Raw genomic sequence first — 16,721 nt, forward strand, 5'->3', positions numbered from 1 at the left:
GTACTCCTGATTAACAGAATAAAACCTGTTGCCTGCATTCTACTCATGATGCAGCCCCACACCCTACTGCTCGGGTATCTGTTGGTCCGGTTAGCACTAACGGTCTAACTCAGGTTTTGATGAATGACAAATCGGGTTAAGTTAGGTTTGTTGTGATCTAACACTCTGACCGAGTGTGCAGACGAAGTCCAGACAGGTCGACGGGCTGACCGGATATCTGGCACGAAGTCCAAGCAGGTCGACGGACTGATCGGACGCTTGGCAAGAACATATTTTAAATATACTTTTTATGTATTTAAATTTTAAATCTGATTTACTGATTTATTTGAGTTAATAATTTTTTATTTTAAATAAATTTTGTATATATTTAAATCTGATTTATATAAATTAATTAGATTTTTATATTTAAAATATATTTTTTATATATTTAAATCTAATTAGTAAAATCTATCAAATTTTTATATTTTAAATTTTTTAAATATTTTTTTATATATTTAAATTTTAAAACTGATTTACTGGTTTATTTCAATTAATAATTTTTTAAAATTTTTAAATATATTTTTTATATATTTAAATCTGATTTATATAAATTAATTAGTTTTTTTTATATTTTAAATATATTTTTTATAAATTTTAAATCTGATTTATATTAATTAATAAACTTTATTAGATTTTTTATTTTAAATATGTTTTTTATAATTTTTAAATCTGATTTGTATTAAGTAATAAAAATTATTATATTTTTTTAATATAAATATAATTTTATATATTTTATTGGGATAATTTAATTAGGCTTTATAAATCTATTCGAAATACCCCATTTAAGTGAGGAGTTTTTTAATTTAATTAAATGCTAAAAAAAATGTTGCTACAGGGCTTAGGCGCGACCGTGACGTTGTGGCGGCACCAGAAGCATCGCAGGACGCTGTCGGCGCCGTCGGAGGTGTCTGGTGATGTCGGCAGTGTCGCCGGAGGAGTCCGGCGATGCTTCCGGCGCCGCCTGAGGCATCGCAGGGCGCTATCGCTAGTGCCGCTGAAATCGTCCCGTGGCGCGTCCTGCAGTGCTGGAAGCTTCGCCGGACGCCTCCGATGGCACCGGAAGCGTCGTCGGACGACGGAGAAGCGTCTCGTGACTATGCGACAGTAGGACTTCTCTGAAGACATTGGAAAAATTCACAGAAATTCACAGGTATAGAATGAAGAGACGAAGCACTTAACTGGAAGAGGCGATCGCGACGTGAGGAAGATGAAGAGGCCGCGGCAATTTGAAGCAGATGAACATTAATGAGGTTTAGGGATTTAAACTTATAAAAAAACAAAAAAAAATCGAAAAAGAAAAGTAACGAAAGCTTCGCTTATGCGCGAAGCGCCGCGACGTGCAGCGAAGCGCATGCTTCTTGGAAGGCTTGCGCTTTCGACTTCGCAGAAGCGTGACGCCTGCGTCTCGCTGCGCCTCGCACTTAAACGAGCAAAGCGATCACTTTTTACAACTATGGATAGTGTATACTCTATTTCTAAATTCCTTTTATTTAGAAAATATCTAGTAGATATTGTCTTTATCTAATCCCCTTATGATTTGAAAAAGACAATTTCCTTAATTATACTTGCTAAAATTAACAATTTGATTCCATTACGGTACCTCTATTTAATCTCTTGCCTAATCTTGTTTGACCAGCCTACTTTATGCCTACTTTACGGCTTATGGAAGGCACACCTCTGCTTGAATTTTTGCTCTTTAACTTTTTAGCTGAAGTTCCATTACACTTGTAGATAATCGAGCCTTTCCTTTATTTTATTGCATATTTTTTACATAACTAAAGGCGTCTTCTCTCAATTTGATTTATTATATGTCCCCATTATATTTTCACTACATAGTGATGATAACAAAAAAGGAAGGAGAAAAACTCTTCGACATGACATTTGATTCACATTATGGCATTGGTAAGGATAGAATAGTTATTCCTTAAAATTGATAGGCGATAAAATAAGGAATATGCATTCATTTGTTTTGTTGGTGGAGTGGAAACGTAGATGGATCATTGTAATTCCTATTTGTTACTCTGTCTGTCCTACTTGCTCCCATTTAATCCGCCTGTACGTTCAAAATATGTTTCTTGGAGAATTCAATAGAGTAATAGATATTCTTAGAGATTGGAATATCGTATGAGCAGAAAGATGTTCCTTGAAATGGAGTAAAGCAATAAGGAAGGATCATTAGTCGATTTAAATTTTATAAGAATTTGATATTTATAATTGATATGAATATGTTGAGGGGCTCAAAAGGAAATAGGAGAAAGGATAGGGGAATTTCCGTCATTACACATGTGAGGGTTTGATGAATTAAAGGGCCACTGTTCGTCTTCGAAAGAGGAGGTGCTCTGGCTTTTCTGCCGCCGACATCAGTCTCCGCCGCCAAAGAAGGTCTTCTTCCTCTTCATCTCATGCTGTTCGCCGACGCCATCGTCAGCCACCACCGCCTCTCCTCTCGTCCTCCTCGCGTCGCCGGCCTCCGGCCCCTCTCGCCATCCCTCTTCTTCCTTCTTATCCGGACACACGGCAACGACGATGAGCAAATGAGCGTGTCTAGTAGAGGAGGACGCCACTTGTGTCGCCTTCGTCGCCGACCATGCTAGCCCTTCGTCGACGCTGACGCCACAAGGGAGTCGCCGTCTCCAGTGGGCGTAACCGCTGCCGCCTCCAGCAGCCACCAGTCGTTGCCACTGCCTTTGGCGGCCATCGCCGCCACCCCATGCCGCCTCCGGTGGCCACGGATGTCACCGCCGACGCCCCCAGCGGCCAGCGGCGTCTCCTACCACCACTACCGCCTCAAACGGCTGTGGGTGCCGCCGCTGCCGCCCTTAGTAGCCTCTGTCACTCTCTAGACAGCCGTCATCTGGCGAGCTCAGGTTTGTTTATTCCGCCCTTCGGGCTAAGATGATGTTCGGCCTGCGAGCCAATGTGGTTCCGGCCATTGAGCCGTGGTATTTCATTCTTCGCACCATTATTATGCTTGTGAGTTATATGTACTATCCGACCTGCGTGCCGCGTATCGGCTTGCAAGCCGTTGTCATGTCCCGGCCTACATGTCGCTTTCCGGATCCAGGCTGCACCAAATTCCATGCTATCATCTCCAGATCCGGTTCCTCAGCTAGTTCACACCCATCCACTCGTCAAGGTTGCGACGATTCGATTAGCAGCATGATCAACTCACCCATCCATCCAAGGGCGCCCCCCGGGGCCAGGGTACGTTCCCATACTCGTACTCCTTATTCGTGCATTTATTTCTCTATTATTATCTGGCTGCTCAAATGTTCACAGGACCCACCTTGAGCATCAAGGTACCAGGGACCGGGGCAACCCGATCGCTGGCTGCAGGTGTTGTTGACCAGAGGACTTTTGACAGCCTGATCAATGCAGAAGACAGCTCACCATCCGGGTCACGGGGATGCGGTCAACATTCCAGACACGACACGCCGACAGGTCCGTCTTCTCAGCTTCCCGACAGGATCAAATTGGCGCCGTCTATGGGAACATACCTGGTCTGGAACGTGAAGATGGACGACGCCGGAATAGTCTGTCATCCTCATGACCTCGGTCAGTTTTTCAGTTATATTATATTTCAGTCTAGAATTTATCATAGTTTCCCGAGCGAGGACTCCCACGCCCAGCGACCGGGTGTATATTATCCGAGCTCTGAGCTCGTTGACGAAGACCCCGCGCCGATCGGTCGGGCATGTATTATCCGAGCCCTGCGCTCGTTGACAAAGGCCCCGCGCCGATCGGCCGGGTGTATATTATCCGAGCTCTGAGCTCGTTGACGAAGACCCCACGTCGATCGACCGAGTGTATATTATCCGGGCCCTGCGCTCGCTGACGAAGACCTTGCGCCGATCAGCCGGGCGTGTATTATCCGAGCCCTGAGCTCGTTGACGAAGACCCCGCGTCGATTGGCCGGGCGTGTATTATCCCAGCCCTGTGCTCGTTGACAAAGACCCCGCGCCGATCGGCCGGGTGTATATTATCCGAGCTCTGAGCTCGTTGACAAAGATCCCGCGCCGATCGACCGGGCGTGTATTATCCGAGCCCTGCGCTCGTTGATGAAGACCCCGCGCCGATCGGCCGGGTTTGAGTTATATTTGAAGACCGTCGAGCGATGACGTTAAATCCCAGAGTCGAACCGGCGACTATAAAACCCCGGCTTGAAGACCGTCGAGCGGCGACGTTAAATCCCAGAGTCGAACCGGCGACTTTAAAACCCCTAGCTTGAAGATCGTCGAGCGGCGACGTTAAATCCCAGAGTCGAACCGGCGACTATAAAAACCCCGGCTTGAAGACCATCGAGTGGCGACGTTAAATCCCAGAGTCGAACCGACGACTATAAAAATCCCGGCTTGAAGACCGTCGAGCGGCGACGTTAAATCCCAGAGTCGAATCGGCGACTATAAAAACCCCGGCTTGAAGATCGTCGAGCGGCGACGTTAAATCCCAGAGTCAGAACCGACGACTATAAAAACCCCGATCTTCACGGACCAGTTCATCGGGTATTCTTTCTCTCCCGTTAGGGGTCGAGCTTATCGAATCTTCTATCTCCCCCGATTCGGGGTCGAGAGATCATCATTGGTCTCGGACCAGTTCATCGAGTATTCTTTCTTCCCTGTTTGGGGTCAAGCTTATCAAAGCAGCTATCTCCCCCGTTCGGGGTCGAGCTTATCGGATCTTCTATCTCCCCCGATTCGGGGTCGAGAAATCATCACTGGTCTCGGACCAGTTCATCGGGTATTCTTTCTCCTTCGTTCGGGGTCAAGCATATCGGATTTTCTATCTCCCCCGATTCGGGGTTGAGAGATCATCACTGGTCTCGGACTAGTTCATCGGGTATTCTTTCTCCCCTGTTGGGGGTCGAGCTTATCGGATCTTCTATCTCCCCCGATTCGGGGTCGAGAGATCATCACTGGTCTCGGACCAGTTCATCGGGTATTCTTTCTCTCCCGTTCGGGGTCGAGCTTATCGGATCTTCTATCTCCCCCGATTCGGGGTCGAGAGATCATCACTGGTTTCGGACCAGTTCATCGGGTATTCTATCTCCCTCGTTCGGGGTCGAGCAGTTTTCACGGGTTGCGGAGCATATCAGAGCATCTTATCTCCCCCGCTCGGGATCGAACTATTGCCGATGGTCACGGACAAGAGTCCCCACTGGTTGCAGACCAGGATATCTCATAGGCTCTGCGTCTGTTCGGCTCGTGATTTTCGCTTCCATGTGCCTCCGACTGACGGGCTACACTCCAGTGCGGTTCACGCGCGATACGCCCGTTCTGCATCGGCCACTCAGCTTTACTCAATTATCGGGCCAACATTTTGTGATCACCCATTGACTATCCTTGGTGCTGCTCGATCAGCACTCTCATAGCCGTCTGACCGTTATCGCTTGACCATCCGTTCAGCCACACGCTTGAACTAGGTCGCATGATCGACGCTCTTTAGGACGCCGTCACATTTTATAGTCATCTGGGCGATATTTTGCGAGGCTTGATTTCCATTCTTCTGAGTTCTTGGTCGGCATCTTCGCGGTCGCGCGCTTGGTATCGTCCGTCCGGCGCCTATCCGCCCGATCGACATTCCGATCACTCAGTCGGCATCTTCGCGGTCGCACGCTCGGCATCGCTCGCTCGCTCTGTCTGTTTGTCATCTCGCGTGTCGCTCGGTCAATTATCATTTCACTCGCCACTCGTTTGACATTCTGTCGCCTGTTCGACATCACGTTCTGTCGCTCTCTCGGCATCGTTCAGGTTGTCAACTCGACATTATTTCTCGTAGTTCGCTCGGCATCGCTGTCATCTCCCGCGCGACGCCCTCTCGATTACTTGATTCGCATTTTTTCGATCGCTTGATCAGCATCTTTTTGATCACGCGCTCGACCCAATCGCCTGTCTTTCAAACTGATCTGCATTATCTCTGTTGCGGGGATCACATTATTTTTCGTCGCTAGCTCGATGCTACTTGAGTCATTTGCTCGATATCGCCATAGCTACTCGTTCAACATGATAAGATGAGCCCAGTGATTTCGCGTTCGGTAACTGATCCGGTGGTAAGGATCGGGGGCCCATAGAGGAAGGGGTCAATGACACAGGAGAGTCAAAGGTCCGACGAGCAGGGAGGAAGTCTCCTGGCCGACCGGCCTGAGTAGACCCCGGGCCAGCACGAAGACAACTCGACCTCGGGTTGAGCTTTCGACGCTCGCAAGCTCCTTTATAGAGGAACCGCTATGCCGAGTAGCTAAGCTACTCGGTCGAACTGCAGAACAACTAGTCGGTGCACCATCCGAGTATGTGACCGAGCGGCCATCTCGCCCGGTCCGAGGTGCGTGTATACCCGAGCGCCCTGGAGGCCGAGCGATCAGCCCGACCGGCCCAATTAGAGACAAAGGGCTTAGAAGAGGACAAAAGGGGCAGCTAGTGATATCATTCTCGAGACGTCTGCCGCCGACAAGCAACATGGTCGGCGGCCGGGCCGTATCAAGGATCGTACGGAGGAAGTTTCCGCTGTCATGACAGAGATATGCTCGGACAATTGCGGTATGGCGTCATGCATGCTTTTCTGACACAACCATTCCAAGGTATGCTTTGAGGAACGTGCACGCCTTGGGAAGCGTGCACGCGCCTCTCCGGGGTCCTATATAAAGACCCCCGGACTTCGACGGGGTATGATTTTTCTCCCCATCTACTGTAGCCACAATCTCTATTCTGCCACCGTTTCTTCTCGTCATCGCCTGACTTGAGCGTCGGAGGGTCGTCGCCAGGAACCTCTTCCTGGCTCGACTTTGTTGCAAGTTCATCGGAGGCTTACGTCGCTGTGAAGATCACCTGGGAGCAGCAGAGAGCGCCACGTCCCCAGTTTCCATTGACTCAATGCACGAACAGGATCAGTAACGATTCTGTTTAGGGCTTGGTCCAGTCAGTCGGACTTGCGCCTCCTTCGACTAGACTTGAAGGGGAGGCTTGTGATAGGAATATGTTAAGGGGCTCAAAAGGAAATAAGAGAAAGGAAAGGGGCATTTCCATCATTACACATGTGAGGGTTTGATGCATTAAAGGGGCCACTGTTCGTCTTCGAAAGAGGAGGTGCTCTGGCTTTTCCGCCGCCAACACCAGGGTGTCGTGAGTCTCCGCCGCCACCAAGCACAGGGGCTGGGTTCGTTTCTTGTAGCCGCCGCCAAAGAAGGTCTTCTTCCTCTTCATCTCATGCTATTCGCCAACGCCATCGTCAGCCACCACCGCCTCTCCTCTCCTCCTCCTCCTCGCGTCGCCAGCCTCCGGCTCCTCTCGTCATCCCTCTTCTTCCTTCTTCTCCGGACACACGGCAGCGACGACGAGCAAATGAGCGTGTCCAGTAGAGGAGGACGCCACTTGTGCTGCCTTCGTCGCCGGCCATGCTAGCCCTTCGCCGACGCTGACGCCACGGGGGAGCCGCCGTCTCCAGTGGGCGTAACCGCTGCCGCCTCCAGCAGCCACCAGTCGTTGCCACTGCCTCTGGCGGCCATCGCCGCCGCCCCATGCCCCCTCCGGTGGCCACGGATGTCACCGTCGACGCCCCCAGCGGCCAGTGGCGTCTCCTACCACCACTGCCGCCTCCAACGACTGTGGGTGCCGCCGCTGCCACCCTTAGTAGCCTCTGTCACTCTCTGGACAGCCGCCATCTGGCGAGCTCAGGTTTGTTTCTTCCGGCCTTCGGGCTAAGATGATGTTCGGTCTGCGAGCCGATGTGGTTCCGGCCATCGAGCTGTGGTATTTCATTCTTCGCACCATTATTGTGCTTGTGAGTTATCTGTACTATCCGGCCTACGTGCCGCGTATTTGCTTGCGAGCCGTTGTCATGTCCCGCCCTACATGCCGCTTTCCGGATCCAAGCTGCACCAGATTCCGTGCTATCATTTCCAGATCCGATTCCTCAGCTAGTTCACACCCATCCACTCGTCAAGGTTGCGACGATTCGATTAGCAGCATGATTGACTCACCCATCCATCCAAGGCGCCCCCCTCCCCCCCGGGGACCAGGGTACGTTCCCATACTCGTACTCCTTATTCGTGCATTTATTTCTCTATTATTATCGGCTGCTCAAATGTTCACGGGACCCACCTCGAGCATCGAGGTACCAGGGACCGGGGCAACCCGGTCGCTGGTTGCAGGTGTTGTTGATCAGAGGACTTCTGACAGCCTGGTCAATGCAGAAGACAGCTCACCATCCGGGTCACGGGGATGCGGTCAACATTCCGGACACGACACGCCGACAGGTCCATCTTCTCAGCTTCCCGACAAGATCAATAATCAAACAAAAGTATTCTTGCTCCATGAAAATTCGTAAGCCATAGAGTAGCTATTTGTGAACCAAACACTACCCTTAATGCCTTTCAGTTAAATCTTTCTTTTCTATTATCTGATTGCTTTCTCTAGAATTGCTGAATCTTCACTTCCTAGGCAAGTTCTTGAGGTGGTTGCTGAAGCCAAAGGTATCGGGGAAATAAACCGATTGAGCAAAGTTTTGTACCACAACACTCACTACAAAAAAACAATAATTTAGGGACGAAAGTTTGGGACAAAAAATTTTCGTCCCAAAATCGCAACAATTTTGGCGACAAACACAAAATTTGATCCAAATTAGAAACGAAATCTGCAACAAAATATTTTCGTCGCAAATTCCCAACGAACATTATTTTCGTTGCAAAATTCGTCCCAGATCATGAGAAAATTCGGAACTCAAAGAAACTTGTTTCATGAAATTCCGAGATCGTTAGGTCCATATTTAGGCCTCCCGAATGATATTTCTTTTAATTTTGATTTGTCTCAAATTTGGGACGAATCAGATTTTGGGACAAATCCAGGATTCGTCCCTGATTTAAAAAAATTAAAAAATAATAGAAAAATCATTCGGAAGGCATAAATATGGACCTAATGATCTCGGAATTTCATGAAACAAGTTTCTATGGATTCCTAATTTTCTCATGATCATAAAATATCCTAAATTTGAAATTTAATCTAATAAATTAAGTGTGGTGATTTTTTAACATGAATATGACCTAATTTGTAATAAAAAATTCACCGCACTCAATATAATATGTTAAAATTATGGATGAAGATATTTTTAAGATTATAAGAAAATTAGGAACCTATAGAAACTTATTTCATGAAATTCCGAGATCGTTAGGTCCATATTTAGTGAAACATAGATAGTTTAGTATTAATTAAGTATGTTAGCGTTTAACACATGCTTGAATATGTGTTTAAAACTAAAAATATAGATCTACAAATGTCAAAATTTCATGAAACAAGAGTCTATAAGTTTCTTATTTTCCCTTATTCATAAATATATCCTCTTCCTTAATTTTAAAATAATATATTGTGTTTCGTGTTTTTTTACCTGAATTAGGTCAAATTCGAGTTAAAAAATCACCACGCTAAATATATGAGATTAAAAGTACGGATGAGGGTATTTTTAAGATCATGAGAAAATTAGGAACCCAAAGAAACTTGTTTCATGAAATTCCGAGATCGTTAGGTCCATATATAGGCCTTCCGAATGATTTTTCTTTTAATTTTTATTTTTCTTAAATTTGGGACGAATCTGGATTCGTCTCAAAATTTGGGACGAATCAGGAATTCTTCCCAAAATTTGGGACAATTTCGGATTCGTCCCAGTTTTGGGACGAATCGAATTAGTCCCAAATTTAAAAAATAAAAATAAAGAAAATTTATTTGGAAGGCCTATATATGGACCTAACGATCTCGAATTTCATGAAACAAGTTTCTATGGGTTCCTAATTTTCTCATGATCTTAAAATATCCTCATCCAAAATTTTAACCTCATATATTTAGTATGGTGATTTTTAACCGAATTTGACCAAATTCATAATAAAAATTCACCGCATTTAATATATTATGTTAAAATTATGGATAAAGATATTTTAAGATCACGAGAAAATTAGAAATCCATAGAAACTTGTTTCATGAAATTATGAGATCGTTAAATTTAATAATAAATTTTCTTTATATTTTATTTTTCTTAAATTTGGGACGAATCTGGATTCGTCCCAAAATCTGGGACGAATCATGGATTCGTCCCAAAATCTGGGACGAATCCAGAAATTCGTCCCAAAATCTGGGACAAATTTCGGATTCGTCCCAGATTTTGGGACGAATCAAGTGATTCGATTTAAAAAATAAAAAATAATAAAAAATCATTCTGAAGGCCTAAATATGTACCTAATGATCTCAGAATTTCATGAAACAAGTTTCTATGGATTCCTAATTTTCTCATGATCATAAAAATATCCTAAATCTGAATTTTAACCTAATAAATTAAGTGTGGTGATTTTTTAACATGAATATGACCTAATTTGTAATAAAAAATTCACCGCACTCAATATAATATGTTAAAATTATGGATGAATATATTTTTAAGATTATAAGAAAATTAGGAACCTATAGAAACTTATTTCATGAAATTCCGAGATCGTTAGGTCCATATTTAGTGAAACATAGATAGTTTAGTATTAATTAAGTATGTTAGCGTTTAACACATGCTTGAATATGTGTTTAAAACTAAAAATATAGATCTACAAATGTCAGAATTTCATGAAACAAGAGTCTATAAGTTTCTTATTTTCCCTTATTCATAAATATATCCTCTTCCTTAATTTTAAAATAATATATTGTGTTTCGTGTTTTTTACCTGAATTAGGTCAAATTCGAGTTAAAAAATCACCACGCTAAATATATGAGATTAAAAGTATGGATGAGGTATTTTAAGATCATGAGAAAATTAGGAACCCAAAGAAACTTGTTTCATGAAATTCGGATGTCCTTGTATAGGCCTTAGAATGATTTTTCTTTTAATTTTTATTTTCTTAAATTTGGGACGAATCACGGATTCGTCCCAAAATTTGGGACAATTTCTGGATTTGTCCCAGATTTTGGGACGAATCTAGAATCGTCCCAAATTTAAAAATAAAAATAAAGAAAATTTATTTGGAAGGCCTATATATGGACCTAACGATCTCGAATTTCATGAAACAAGTTTCTATGGGTTCTAATTTTCTCATGATCTTAAAATATCCTCATCCAAAATTTTAACCTCATATATTTAGTATGGTGATTTTTTACCGAATTTGACCAAATTCATAATAAAAATTCACCGCATTTAATATATTATGTTAAAATTATGGATAAAGATATTTTAAGATCACGAGAAAATTAGAAATCCATAGAAACTTGTTTAATGAAATTCGAGATCGTTAGGTCCATATTTAAGCCTTCAATAAATTTTCTTTATATTTATTTTTCTTAAATTTGGGACGAATCTGGATTCGTCCCAAAATCTGGGACGAATCAGAAATTCGTCCCAAAATCTGGGACAAATTTCTGGATTCGTCCCAGATTTTTGGGACTAATCCGTTTATCATTTAAAAAATAAAAATAATAGAAAAATCATTCTGAAGGCCTAAATATGTACCTAATGATCTCAGAATTTCATGAAACAAGTTTCTATGGATTCCTAATTTTCTCATGATCATAAAAATATCCTAAATCTGAATTTTAACCTAATAAATTAAGTGTGGTGATTTTTTAACATGAATATGACCTAATTTGTAATAAAAAATTCACCGCACTCAATATAATATGTTAAAATTATGGATGAATATATTTTTAAGATTATAAGAAAATTAGGAACCTATAGAAACTTATTTCATGAAATTCCGAGATCGTTAGGTCCATATTTAGTGAAACATAGATAGTTTAGTATTAATTAAGTATGTTAGCGTTTAACACATGCTTGAATATGTGTTTAAAACTAAAAATATAGATCTACAAATGTCAAAATTTCATGAAACAAGAGTCTATAAGTTTCTTATTTTCCCTTATTCATAAATATATCCTCTTCCTTAATTTTAAAATAATATATTGTGTTTCGTGTTTTTTTACCTGAATTAGGTCAAATTCGAGTTAAAAAATCACCACGCTAAATATATGAGATTAAAAGTACGGATGAGGGTATTTTTAAGATCATGAGAAAATTAGGAACCCAAAGAAACTTGTTTCATGAAATTCCGAGATCGTTAGGTCCATATATAGGCCTTCCGAATGATTTTTCTTTTAATTTTTATTTTTCTTAAATTTGGGACGAATCCTGGATTCGTCCCAAAATTTGGGACGAATTTCTGGATGCGTCCCAGATTTTGGGACGAATCTAGAATTCGTCCCAAATTTAAAAAAATAAAAAATAAAAGAAAATTTATTTGGAAGGCCTATATATGGACCTAACGATCTCGGAATTTCATGAAACAAGTTTCTATGGGTTCCTAATTTTCTCATGATCTTAAAAATATCCTCATCCAAAATTTTAACCTCATATATTTAGTATGGTGATTTTTTAACCCGAATTTGACCAAATTCATAATAAAAAATTCACCGCATTTAATATATTATGTTAAAATTATGGATAAAGATATTTTTAAGATCACGAGAAAATTAGAAATCCATAGAAACTTGTTTCATGAAATTCCGAGATCGTTAGGTCCATATTTAGGCCTTCCAAATAAATTTTCTTTTATTTGGGACAAATTTCTGGATTCGTCCCAGATTTAAAAAAAATAAAAAATAATAGAAAAATCATTCTGAAGGCCTAAATATGTACCTAATGATCTCGGAATTTCATGAAACAAGTTTCTATGGATTCCTAATTTTCTCATGATCATAAAAATATCCTAAATCTGAATTTTAACCTAATAAATTAAGTGTGGTGATTTTTTAACATGAATATGACCTAATTTGTAATAAAAAATTCACCGCACTCAATATAATATGTTAAAATTATGGATGAATATATTTTTAAGATTATAAGAAAATTAGGAACCTATAGAAACTTATTTCATGAAATTCCAAGATCGTTAGGTCCATATTTAGTGAAACATAGATAGTTTAGTATTAATTAAGTATGTTAGCGTTTAACGCATGTTTGAATATGTGTTTAAAACTAAAAATATAGATCTACAAATGTCAGAATTTCATGAAACAAGAGTCTATAAGTTTCTTATTTTCCCTTATTCATAAATATATCCTCTTCCTTAATTTTAAAATAATATATTGTGTTTCATGTTTTTTTACCTGAATTAGGTCAAATTCGGGTTAAAAAATCACCACACTAAATATATGAGATTAAAATTACGGATGAGGGTATTTTTAAGATCATAAGAAAATTAGGAACCCAAAGAAACTTGTTTCATGAAATTCCGAGATCGTTAGGTCCATATTTAGGCCTTCCGAATGATTTTTCTTTTAATTTTTATTTTCTTAAATTTGGGACGAATCCTGGATTCGTCCCAAAATTTGGGACAAATCCAGGAATTCGTCCCAAATTTAAAAAAATAAAAAATAAAAGAAAATTTATTTGGAAGGCCTAAATATGGACCTAACGATATCGGAATTTCATGAAACAAGTTTCTATGGGTTCCTAATTTTCTCATTATCTTAAAAATATCCTCATCCATAATTTTAACCTCATATATTTAGTATGGTGATTTTTTAACCTGAATTTGACCTAATTCATAATAAAAAAAATTTGCCGCATTTAATATAGTATGTTAAAATTATGGATGAAGATATTTTTAAGATCACGAGAAAATTAGAAATCCATAGAAACTTATTTCACGGAAATCCGATATCTCTAAGTTCATATTTAGTGTTTCCAAATCATTTTTTTATTTTTTTTAAAATTTTTTATATTTTGGGACGAATTTTGGAATTCGTCCCAGATTTAGGGTCGAATTCTGGAATTCGTCCCAGATTTGGGGACGAATTCCTAGATTCGTCCCAAAATCTATTTTTTAATTTATAAGTTAACCCTAAATCTCCTCCCACCCATCTGCCCCTTCACTCATCCCTTCACTACAGCTCTTGCGGCGGCTGATTCCTTCCCGATCGGCTGCGGCACAGGTAACCCTCTCCCTTCTCCCCTCTTCCCTCTCCTTTCTCCCACATCTGCCCACTTCTTCTCGCGAGGCCGCGGCTGGCCTCGCCTGGCCTCGCCTGGCCGCGCGTGGCCTCGCCTGGCCGCGCGCCGCGCGTGGGGTCGCCTTGCCGCGCGTGGCTGCGGCTGGCCGCGCGTGGCCGCGGCTGGCCGCGAGTCGCCGCTGCTAGCACTGATGTCGCAAGATTTGGAATGGTGGAGTACTGATCTGTGAAATTTAGGGCTTCATTCTTGTTTGTTAACAAAGAAAAGCACTGCAACTCTTGATCACTTAGATGTCAATGACCAATGATCTGTGAAATAGGGTTTAGGGCTGTTTTTGGATAAAGATTTGTAGTTCTTCTTGTATATAGATGTACAGTTTAGGGGTGTGGAAGTAATAAAATCTCAACTACACTAGGGCAAAATTTTGATACTAGGGTTTCAAATCCTAAATGTATGGGGAGCTCCAGTATACCATAGGTATAAATTTACCTTTGATTTTCTGTGTACTGATCCTCTTTATCATTACAAATACTTGTAGGATAGTTTTTAGATTGGAATTAATTAATGGAGGGACAAATTACAATAGAGTTGACATGTTTTTTTTTTCTTTGATACAAAATTCAAAGGGTGCTCATTATTATTATTATTGTTAAAAAGATTTTCTTTTAAAGAAAAAAACAGAAGCGACCCTATTCTATTTTTTATCTCAAAAATATCTTTATCAAAATATTTTATTTTTCATCTAAAAAATGTCAATTCTGATCCACAATTGCTCTAATATAGAGAGTAATTTTGTTTTTTTTCCAAATTTTGTTCCATTAAAATATTATTATTTCAATTTAATTACAATTGCTTCAACTCTATTAAAATTGTTAGAATAATACTATAATAATTGATAATGTTGCTTGTGCAGGTTTCAATTTGGCATGATCTCAGTGTAGTTGAAGACAACTGTATTTGTTCACGTCTTTTCGGTATTTCTAAGTTCATTAATATGCATTTAATGATCTGTATATAAAGTTAGCTTTAAATAATTATTTTATAGTTGATTAATTGTATTTCTTCTTTTTGATAAGCTTTTCTTTGTTGTTTTGTCTTCAATGATAAGATTTATTTCTGTTAATAATGTTTAACTAAATAGCTGAATTCAGGTAAAATGCAGAATGAGCGAAGTTGGATGTATAACAAGAATTCAAGTATAATGCAGAATGAGGAAGAGGAGGAGGAGGAGGAGGAGGAGGAGGAGGAGGATAATCATAATGATGACTTTAATTTTTGACGATGGGTAAGTTTTGTTAGCTTATTTAAAGAAATTTCCCATAATTATGTATGATGATTATTTGTCTCATGTTTACTGTTTTACACATTAATCAATGGCTTGTTAACTTTTCTAATTTTTATTTTAATTAATATTGTCAATTTGTTTTTAACAGGGTTGGTGAGGCGAACTAAAGGTCCGAGAAAAAAAAGTAAGTATTAAGTAACATGTTAAATTTTTAATTTTATTTATTTATTTATTTATTTTCTAATTGCTTTTAATTTATTGAAATTTATTACTACTGCTTTATTAGTTCAAATTGCAAATTATGATTAGAGTTTACCTAACAACCAAGTAACCATGATTACTAAAACACTTGTATCACAAAAAAATTAAGTTTAATTAGTTTGTGTTTTCTTCATTTGAGCTATTTTCATATGTTAGGAAATTTTAAGAATATCTTTCATGCTCTCCATGTGATCACATGGACATAGAATATTTGTAGCTATTGATTGATATGGTGAAATAGGTATTATTATAACAATTTGATGTGCCATTTATATTAGGTTGTATCATATTTACGATGTTTTTACTTAGCTTCAAGATACTTCTTATAATTTTATGACATGGATGGTTCATATCGTTGGTAAATAGGACATTTATTTGAATGTTTAAGGAATTTCATAGTTATGTCTTGTTTCCAATCTTTCTTGTTACATGGGCATTTCGTATTATATTTATAATCTTTCTTGTTACACATGATCTGGTTTATTTGTTTGTTGTTATGTAGGCAAAGGAGATTTGAAGGGGTGCAAAGCTTTTGGGCAGACGAAGATGACTTGATGTATTTTTAGTTTATTTACCTCCTTGGATGGATGATGGACTTATATAACATTTGATTGTTGAACTTTATAATATTTTCTAGAAGCTTGAACAAGATAGATCTTGTAAAATTTGTTGAGATCTTTATATTTGTTGAATTATGAGTTGATCGAGTTCAATTATTACTCTTGTATGTGAAATTAAGATGTGTTGAATGTATATAAATGTTATTTGAATTTGGTGTTTATGTATCTATGGATTGAATTGCAAAAAGAAATTTAATCTGGAAAAAAAAATTAGTATTAGGGACGAATTTGGCGACGAAAACGATTTGTTCCCACTCTATCGTAATTGTATCGAATCTAGAATTTGGGACGAATATGTGGATTCGTCCCAGAATTTGGGACGAATTCTGGGACGAATCCACAAATTCGTCCCAGATTCTGGGACGAATTTTGGGACGAAAATTTATTTATTAATTAAATTAGTATTTTTGTCCCCAAATTTGTCGCAAATGCTTAAAATTTTGCAACAAATTTATTATTCGTTGCAAAATTAGGGACAAATTTGGCAACAAAAAAAATTTGTCACCGAATTCGTCCCCAAATTCGTTGCAATATTAGGGACAAACTTAGCAACA

General features: G+C 39.9%; 1 protein-coding gene across 7 annotated transcripts in view; it reads left to right on the forward strand.

The window, feature by feature from the left end:
* LOC121971338 overlaps positions 1-16,263 on the forward strand; it is a 31,807-nt gene extending 15,544 nt beyond the window's left edge. For all 7 annotated transcript variants that reach the window (XM_042522555.1, XM_042522552.1, XM_042522556.1 and 4 more), the window contains 4 exons: positions 14,915-14,975; positions 15,153-15,286; positions 15,435-15,470; positions 16,050-16,263. In XM_042522555.1, coding sequence (XP_042378489.1) covers positions 14,915-14,975; positions 15,153-15,280 — 189 coding nt within the window. In that variant the 3' untranslated portion in view covers positions 15,281-15,286; positions 15,435-15,470; positions 16,050-16,263. The remainder of the gene's footprint in view (positions 1-14,914; positions 14,976-15,152; positions 15,287-15,434; positions 15,471-16,049) is intronic.
* The last annotated feature ends 458 nt before the right edge of the window (positions 16,264-16,721 follow it).

Source organism: Zingiber officinale, chromosome 4A, assembly GCF_018446385.1.
Source record: "Zingiber officinale cultivar Zhangliang chromosome 4A, Zo_v1.1, whole genome shotgun sequence".
Lineage (NCBI taxonomy): Eukaryota > Viridiplantae > Streptophyta > Magnoliopsida > Zingiberales > Zingiberaceae > Zingiber > Zingiber officinale.